This window comes from Plectrocnemia conspersa, unplaced genomic scaffold, assembly GCF_051122295.1.
Source record: "Plectrocnemia conspersa isolate PC_06_02 unplaced genomic scaffold, ASM5112229v1 ptg000008l, whole genome shotgun sequence".
Classification (NCBI taxonomy): domain Eukaryota; kingdom Metazoa; phylum Arthropoda; class Insecta; order Trichoptera; family Polycentropodidae; genus Plectrocnemia; species Plectrocnemia conspersa.
Genome location: NW_028277172.1, coordinates 22082141 through 22092522, shown reverse-complemented (window position 1 = coordinate 22092522; position 10382 = coordinate 22082141). Strand labels below are relative to the sequence as shown.

Genomic DNA, 10382 nt, shown 5'->3' with positions numbered 1-10382 from the left:
AAAAATTAAAAAAACATTTAAGATAAAAAAATATATTTTTAATCCTATTTTGTAAATGCCCAATTTTTGGTATATTAATATTCAAAATAATATTTTCTCTCTGGCATCTTTTATTAGAGGTACAAAAATGGGGTTACCTAAAAAAGTAATTGGCATAGAATTTTTTATTAAATAAAATATTTTCTTTAAAAATATTTTTGAATGGTTTACAACTACTGCCTTATTTATAACACTGCAGTAAAGGCTGGTTCATGCTTAATATGCATACTTCTTGGAAGGTTTTATTAAGGATCTAGGAATGACAAAAATTTGTTTACAATTTTTTATTACTACCCTTATTTTTGTGTAATAAAAGTAGACAAGAAATAAGATAAGAAATCTTTCCGAAGGCGTTGTTGCCAGATGTTTAAAAGTATTTGAATGTCCAACAACTAACCGGCCGGCGGCTTTATCTTTGCTTTGGTGATCTATGAATCCGCTCCGATAAGAATAAATTATGCAGAATGCAAAAAGATTTAGGTTTATTTTCTTTTTCGATATTTGAAAAAGGTTTTTTATATTGTTTTTGTAATGTAGCTGCAGCTGTTATTGCTAATTGTATCACGATTGTTATTGACAGTCGAATGGGCCTTAAATTTTTAGTTAAAACAATTAGAAAATATCAATTCTGAGCTAAGCTCGAATTGATATTTTCCAATTGTCAATAGGTGCTGTCGACAATCCAGCTATTCTTGAGAAATTTCAGTTTTGGGTTCCAGAACATCTTCGAGAATCACTATCTCGTCCTCTTTTGATGCCAATTGAAGTGACGCTTTGGAGTAACCTGTTAAGTTACGATGGTCTTTTAATTTAAATAAATAAATAAAATTATATAAGGATATTCTTAGAATAAGTGAGGTTTATACAATTAAGTGCAATAATGCAGCGGAATTCGCTTATTGTCATAACAACGGAACCTTTAACTTTTGATAAAAATAGCTCCTCAATTGATCCTAAGACGAATCCCAACATTTTAGACGCTTTATTGCGTATGTATTATATTATAGCAGTCCTCTTGTAATAGCACACCCAAATCGGTTACCACTTCTTTGCGATGAAACATATTGTAATCTATTATATAGTACATTTTAAGTTCTTGCTCTAGAACAGTGAACGTCATAGAATCCAATTTAAAATAAAGTCGTATATGTCACACAAAAATACAATTGTGTGTTGTTTTTGTTTCTACCTGCGCTGCAATAAAGGTTATTATCGGGAAATTATGTTTTTATTATGTTTTTAATACTATTACATTTTTATTATTATGAATATAATTTTACTATCTAGACAAGTCAAAATATAATCAATAATTTATTTATAATTCAGTAAAACTGTATTTATTTATTGCGCGGATTGCAAAAATAACACATATTGACAAACCTATGTTTTCAATTAAAAATTACCAATAAATTTATATTAATTATATGTATTGCCTGGCGATAAAATATGCTAGCGGTCATTAAATTGTTTATGTGATCAATTGACGCGACGGTAAACTGCTAGCACTAAATTGCTGGTGGTGTCTAATATAGTTATCTAACTGCCCATTTCTAAGTGTATTTATCATTAATTACTAATAAAAAATAAAATGCAAATGAAAAAGACAAATCAAATTGAATCAATAAAATAATTAAAAGACAATAAAATTACTTGCACATACATTTAAATATATTTACAATAAATAGTATTCTATAAAAAATAATAAAGATCTACAAATAGCCAATTTTGCCGTAATCATGTTTGTTAAAAAGATATGAATTTTCTTAATGCATTAGTTGCACCTGTGTTCGGAAAATCTTCAATATTCTTAATAGCCGCCATACAATTTTCACGATAGAGATTCATCGTTTTGTCTATGGCTGTCGTCTTCTTGACAGCAGTTTTAAAAATATCATAATCGAATGGGTTTCCTTTTGAAAAGTCTATCTCGTCGTATAAAGAAGGGTCGTCTTCTAAAGCGAACAGTACTGGAGCAGAAACTAACGAGAATGTTTCGTTGCCGTCTGAAGAGAACGATTTGTGATCCATCGCTGCTTGCCAAGCCAAAGCCACATGACATCCAAAATTATAACCTTTGCTTTGCATCTTTTGATCATGACCTCCAAGATGAAGAGCTCCTTCGCATCCTCGGCCCAAGAGACTGGCCCCATTCAACATATTCCTCATAGTCCATTCCTTGATTGGATCCCCTATGCAGTCAAATGTATCCAAAGGTTCTGTCTTTCTAGCATTGTCAATTATAGACATTACTTTATTGTCTTGATTGATATCGATGACGATTTCATTATTGGATTTTTCGGGCTTTGATGGTATTGGAGCGTTTTGCAAGGTTCTCTCGCCGACAAACTCAGCTTCAGTTAAATCCCGAAGAGCTGACGATATAAGCATTAATACGTGCTGATCTTTCAGTCCACACAGCATAGCATTGGCTGTTGATATTAAGAAATCTCCGCTTAACAAAGCAATTTTATTTCCATATACCATAATATCGTTATTCTTGGGATCGACGGTTTCTCTAATATTAACCAAACACTTGTGAATGAGATGACCGGTCCTGATCAATTCCGTTATTTCAGCATAAATTCTCTGACTTTGCAGAACGCCGTTGACTTCGACGCTTTCGATAATTTGATCATACTTTGGAATATTTCCAACTGCCTTCGAAAGCAATAAAACGAGCAAACCCCATGCTTTGGAATTGTCTTTACAACCGTACAGTAAAGTTTTCGCCATTCGTAATATAGGATGCTCACTGCCGACCTGTAACACATATTCAATATTAATAAATATATTAGAATGAATTATTATCATTATATGTAATAAATGCACGAGATTGTAAGTTCAAGAAAACGATCACCACTAGAGTTAGAAATAGTACCCATGAATAGACAAAGCGTAAAATGAATATAAAAATACATACTCGGCCATTACAATGATTAAGTTTATTGAATCATAAATGTAATTTTTTAAGTGATATGCTACACAATTTTTCGATGGTTGTCGACTCACTGTAGATTCTAATTATGTACAAGAAAACGCATAAGCCTTAAGTAAAAATACAATGAGATTATAGTTATTTATTTATTAAATAATAATTATAAAAAATGTTTATTAATGTTTTTTTTTATTTTATCTCACAAGTAATAATATGTATGTACCTATGTTAGTGTTATTAACATGATATTTGCATAAATACCACAAAAACTCAATGCACCTATTATGCATAATATAGTAAGCACGAAGAGATATAGTGTTAATGTAGTCTAATTGTCGACTTTGTCCTATGTTAAATATAAGTTTTTGTACTGGCAATATTAATATTAAAAAATACATTTATAGTAAACAAATACTTGTCATTTGCATACAATATTTTATGTATATTTTGGATTATCAAAAAATGTTAGATATATCAATAAATTGCATTATTCGACTTTGATTCTCATTGTATTTACATCAGCTTTCTCTTTGCAAATATTATTTATAGTATTTTTTACTTAGTGCTTATATGGTCGCATGGTTCTTTATCTAATACATTGTGATACATTTGATTTTTAGTGTGTTTATGTTATTGATAGAATACATAAACTATAATCACCTTAGCTTTCACGGAATAATATAAAAAATAAAAATATCTGCATTTGTATTATTTATTATGATACATATTAGATCTTTAGATGTAAATGCCTGTTGGCTCACAGTACTTTGAAGTTAAAATTATTTATTAAAGGCATTTTACTCTTACTTTTTTGATAGTTAAAAATCTTACATCTCCATAATAGAATATAGTACCTTAATTGCTACTAAAAGTATTTGAAAAACTATTTTATTTGCTATACTGTCTAAAAAAGTATACATATGTAGGTGAAGTGGCAAAAAATTGCATGTAAAAAAATAGGAGAAAGAACAAGTTGATTTTATTTTAATGAAGGTAAACCACATAGTAAAATTTATGATTATGTATGTATATGAAATTAATAGTAACTTATTTATATGTATATAGTTTTTGTGCTCCAAAATATATTTATGGTAATTAACAATTTATAAAAAGGTATCCTTCGGTAGGTATTATCGTCAGATCTTCTGTATAAAAATATTTAAAAAAATCTATTGGTGTTATTCATATTTGTTTCTGTTTTTTGAAACAGACATTATTTTACGCTACGTGTGACGTTTATCATAATTGGATTAAAAAAGTAGTTAAAACACAGCGTAAAGAAATTTGCGAAATATTACATATTTAAAATTAGCTTGTAACTTTATAATTACAACTAGTAATTTTTTCTGGTGGCAAAAAAAGGTTTAAATTTACATTTTCAGTGAAAATTTTGGATTATTGTCGACTTATGCATAAGTTAGGAAAAAAAAATTAAGCTAATAATTTTATTGGATCTTTAAGATAAGAGTATGTCAATTGTTTTTGTTGTTAAAATTGGGTGCACAATAATATGAATTAGACTAAATTTGGCATACTTTTGAAAATAAATCCATTTTTCTCTCAGTATCTCAAATGCACTTTTATTATGGAAACAACTATATAATTATACAAATATATTAACTGTAATTTTATAAATATGTTCTGTTTGATTTTTTTGGTTAAGACGTATGTTTTAGTAATGAATTTGTGAAAGAATTATGTAAGACAAATATATTGATCATGAAGCCCATTTTACTGAAAAAAAGTATTTGAAGTTATGTCATATATGTCCAGCATTGAAAATATCATTAGCTATTTCTCATGAAATCTGATCTTTTTATTTTAAAAAGGTATTCAATAAAATTTAAATACATACCATTCTAAATTTATTTATTGCAATATGACAGACATTAGTTAAATGCATTTATTAACTACTACTAAGTAGTGAGACACTAGACTGAAATCTATTTTATTGATTAACCTAACAATTATTACAACTTACAATTACTATCTCGATGTTATTTCAATCACGATTTTCATCCGCGAGATTATAATTATATAATCTCGGATATCCCAGACACGATAGAATTAAAAATAAAATTAGTATCCGTATGGGATTCGAACCCAGCTCTTTCAGGTATTAGTCGTCGACTTATACCACCTTTCTGTCGTGCTGGTTACATAATGATTCTGCTATAGTTTTTGAATTACTGTTGTTTTATTGTGGCAAAAATAAAAATACATTTGAAGTATTTAAAATAAATATTGGTGAGCTTATTAGTAGGGAAGTAAACATTAATGTCAGAAGCAAAAATTTAAATAAATTTCGGCTGACTCATTCTGCGGAACAACAAGACAACAAGATTAAATAATATATGTGTGTTAGATGATTGGCAATTTTAGAGTTAAAAGCAAGGTCGCCAGCCTAAATGTTGAATAAATGTTACCAGATATGTAAATTGGTACTAAAAACGTCACTCGAACTTTTTATGAATAAAAGTGGACTAACTCGTTTTGTGAATTATTTGTTTTAGCATTATATTATTTAATGTTAATTTATTTAAAAGGTTTGTTTTTAAACCAATTTTGAATTAAAAAGGTTTAGATATTTTTTAATCTATTTATTACAGTGATACAAAATTAGGAAAATATAATTTAAAAAATCTTTAAATATTTCATATCGATATAGGCTATTTTAAATTTCGCGTTATCTTAGCTACTTTAATACTCTGTTTTTGGGAATACGATAACTTCTTTTAGTTTTATTCCTATTGCTACAAAACTTGCCATTTTGTTTTAAAATAACAGCTATTTAAAAATTAAAAATATCCTAACTTCGTTAAAAGAAATAAAAGGGTCAAAAATGCTCTATAACATATAAAAAAAATGGTCATCAACCAATTATTACGACCCTTGGAGGACTTATTTTAAAAAATAGATATAATGTCGATGTTGCCAGCTGTCACCGACCAATTTCTTCAAATGCAGAGCCACGTTCTCCATCTCACCGCCTATCAGCCATCTCAGATTGGCGAATGACGACGGATAATCGACGATCCTTTCCGCCTCAATCATGGCCCTATCCCATTCCGGTTTCGATCTCTCGCTGGAGTACAATCTCACACTCGGCCGGCCGATAAGTCTGATCGAGCGGGACACGGCGATGATAACGCGCCCTTTGCGACATAGATGCGACACAGGGCCGCATTTGGCAAACATATTGAATGTCCAAATTTACACAAATTGATCACCGATTGACGAACATCGGTAGCTACCACTTGACCGCGACGCGCACTCTCGCTTTTGTAACTTCTCTCTTCGTCTTTATATAATCCCACTCGCATTCGTACGACAGTGCTTGATAATAACACGAGTAAAAAGCGGTGCTGGATTATGATTAGGTTTTATACGTGCAGAATATTGGTGACAATAATTTATAAAACATTTTTTAATTTGTCCATATATATTTATTTAAATACATGTGCAAGGCATAGCAGCTCGAAAGAAATAAAAATATTAAAATTCACAAAAAAATATATAATATTTGGCTATATCGCGATTAGACAAAAAAGACAATCATAAAACGAGATTAGGTATTTTTTGTCTGAAGAAGCAACGTCTACTGCAGCTTCTAAGCATTCTTTTATTAATTGTACATAAAAGAAATGTTTCATTCTCTTTGCTAGTTTCATAGTTATTTCATATTTAAACGTAAGCGTCTGCGTAATCGCCGTATGTCTCACTGCTCACTCAGTATCAAACGTTCAAAGTGTGCGCGCAGAAGCTAACTCCATGTAAAGTTGACATTATTGTGTAATAAACAAGGGGTTTGTTTTATTAAAAATTCTCCACAATTTAAAAAAAATATCAAATACATTATCACTATTGCACATGCAAATGCAACGTTTAAAAATATTTTTAGTGTAGTGACGAGTGTCTGGCGCAAAGATTTGAATAGTTGATTTAAAAAAAAAAATGGAGGCCAAGTTGTTGATAAAACAGAATTTCGGAATGAATTTTTCGATAATCAATTTAAAAAAATATAGCAAATTTAGTCATTCTTAATGAGTCAGAATTAAATATAAAATTAATTCAAAACTTCTTTAAATTCAGATTTTATTTTTCGTTTTTGGCGTGAGAATCTCGGTTTAAATTAGTTATTAATAAATATATATCCACTATTTGATTTTTCATTTTATTTAAATTATTTTTATTTTATTATTTTAATTAAAGAAAAAGCAGTTTATTATAGAAACATTGTACTTTTTTTATTGCTGCAAAGTTTCTTTCGGTGCAATAACTGTTTATATATAGCCAGAATAATTATAAAATACGCATGTTTAGACAAACTTTTAAGCAAAAGTTTTTTGTTAATATAATAAATAAAAACGACGCACCTTCCAATTCGTAATAAAATGGCAATTTATCAACAAAAATATTAAAAATATTATTTATAAAAAATAATAATTCATTGACAAATATAGGCAAAAACGATCCGTTTGATTCACAACGTTCGCAGCATTTCACAAAGATGTATAAAATAACTGATTCTACATCATTATATGTATAAAACTCAATACTCTTAAACTGGAATGTGTTCCGAAGAGTTCCGGCTTAATTTCACTCTTGGGTATATTCTCCGACAAAGATAATCTTAATGAATCTTCAGTATGGGAATAGTAAATGTGTTGTCAAATTACTAACGTCTTCGCGATTAGATTGCTAGCCATATTTATCAACATATGTACATATATAACGATTACACACCATACAATATTTTAAAACAATATAACGAGCCCAACAAAGTCCTATTTTTATTTTGAACTGCCATATTGCGTAAAGGAAATATTAGGATACATTTACCCAAGTCGGAAGAAAATTTATATTATCGTTGCCCAAATTATGTAAATTGGCTAGTTTAGTTATTTTTATATTTTTTTATCTCGCGGTTTTTTGATGGGAAAAACTTCTAATGATGTGTATAAATAATATCTTAACAAAATAGCCTAAAAAACATTAATAGCTTATGCGGTATTAGTGTTTAATAGTACATTTGTTTTTTTCTAGTATTGAATATAAAGTAAAGATTAAATAAATTTTAAAAAAATAAGGAAAATTTTTTTTTGTCATTTTTGAGGTCACTATAAGTATTAAAATAAGTAATTCTTTTAATATACTTTTATTGCCAATTTAATTACGTGCAATATTTAAAGCAATTTATATAAGTTCTTCAAAGCAATTTATATACGTGCATTATTTAAGGTACAGGTGGTAGGAATTAATTTTTTTTTTTATTAAATATGATTTTTATTAATCATTCAAATTTAAAAATATGGTCACTACAGTCACCTTATTGCTAATTCGAAAATTATAAATGCAAAAACTAAGCTATTAAAACGGGTTTTCATTAAAATATTTTTGTTGTCCATCAATAAAAATTCACTTGAATATTAATATATTGTTGTTGATACCAAATTGAATTTAAAATTCTATAATGAATATTGCTGTACTAATTAGTAAAATAAATATGTCAAGTATTGATTAAAACAAAATGTAAATAATGTAACTTAATATTGTTGCGTCATTACTCTTATTGTGCAGCTATCTTATTTTTATCTATTGTGTATGCAAAAAGATTTATATATGTATATGAATAACAGAATAATAAAAGCAGCTCTAAATAAAAATAAATATATAATTATGATAGTTTTTATATGGTGTGGAAGAAGAACGTGCCATTATAAATTGCAATAACACACCAAAACACTAACTTAAAAAATTGTAAATACAAAATCTTAAATTTTAGATATTTTAAAAGTGACTTTTGGTTTTAAAGGCCGAAAAGATGTGACTTTGCACCAAATAGACGCCCAAAAAGCTTAATAACTTATTTTAAAACCATATATAAATTACCATACATAAATAATAATGTAAATAGCACTATCAGGTGTTGGATGTCGGAGAGTCTTTGTCTCCTGGCTCGTCTCTTTTCGTCTCTCGTGCTGTGGCCAAGTGCTACATATTTTATAATGCCGGTTCAAAACATCTCTGGCGAATTGCAATGAAGATGTTTGCGAACTAATTGCATTACTTCTTGGATACATATCCAAAATTTGATTATGTCTAAAGAGTAACGTCCAGATAGGCAGAATCAAAGAATTAATGTACTATAGTTACGTGCTCAAGGAAGAACGTATTGTTTCTTGTGCGCGTCCTTTCCAAACAAAGATTAGTTTTTTTGGTGGTATTTATTGATAATTAACAAATTGAGATGAATGTGCAAATAAATATTTCGTGCAATATTTCCAAATATTAACGCAATTATTTGGTCACCAGATCTCTATTCCATTGTTGTAAATATACTGGTGGTTAAAATAATCTTTGAATTGTAACAAATTAAACAGGTGGTTTAAACCTACACATGACATGAATCTTTGAGCACATTTTCCCAATCTTGATCGCATTTAATTCACTTCACTGATATTATTGTTTTTTTGTCATTTTATTTCTGATTTTAAGTTGATTTTCAGCTATTTTGAATGTGTATCTTTATCACAAAAAATTGTGATAAATTAGGGGATTTTGATGATTTTTTAAAATTAATGTAGTTAAACAATTGTAAATATAATCTGTTAAAAAAATATTTTGTTCAGCATCATAAGCTTATCAAGATTTATTAAATTGTATAGATAAAATCGATAAATTGTTAGGTTCAATTAAGATTTTTAGATAGGTTCAATTAAGATTATTAAGAGTTCACGGCTTAATCACTTTACTTCAGTAAAGTACGCAACATCCTTATAGCTAATTTCCAGAAATTCTCGAAATTAGTGTTAATTCCATCAATTCGTTATTTTGTAGCAAGACTTGAAGAGCATTTAAAGTCTGCTCAAAATAGGATAGACAGCTTAGATTTCGACTGAGAGTTGGAACTGATGATGCAATCCATTATGTTAAAACACTGTACGAGCTGAGGCAAGGCTTGATCTCCTACCTAAGTTGTCGTAAATGACTGCCGCAGTTCTTAATTTATTTAACTAATTAGTGTAAAAAATCAATTAGGCTACTGCCTGTAAAATATTATTTAGTTAAATAAAAAAAATGGTTAATATTAATTATTTTAAACAATCAATAGTTACTTTCATAATCATATTTTTTTAATTTTATAAAATATGCATAGCACAATACTTTAAGAATTACTGGTCAGTGAGATGATCAAAAGGAAAATACATAATTTTCTATTTTACCTACTTTTTGATCAGGGACATTTTAGGGTGGAGCAAAACTTTTGTCAGGGTGGAGCCAGTTTTTAAATTTATATTTAAAATTACAACCATTCCTTATGTGGAATATCATCCATGTTTTTTTATTTAATCCAGTAACTAGTAAAAGATCATATTGCTGGCTTAAAGTATGAATTTGTACCTCC

General features: G+C 28.6%; 1 protein-coding gene across 1 annotated transcript; it reads right to left on the bottom strand.

The window, feature by feature from the left end:
* Window positions 1-1634: 1634 nt before the first annotated feature.
* On the bottom strand, window positions 1635-6311 carry LOC148233400 (all trans-polyprenyl-diphosphate synthase PDSS2-like). The gene is made up of 2 exons (XM_088190735.1): window positions 5924-6311; window positions 1635-2799 (listed from the first exon to the last, which is right to left on the bottom strand). The coding sequence occupies exons 1-2, from the start codon at window positions 6170-6172 to the stop codon at window positions 1783-1785; spliced, it is 1266 nt and encodes a 421-aa protein (XP_088046861.1). The 5' UTR covers window positions 6173-6311; the 3' UTR covers window positions 1635-1782.
* Between the last annotated feature and the right edge of the window lie 4071 nt (window positions 6312-10382).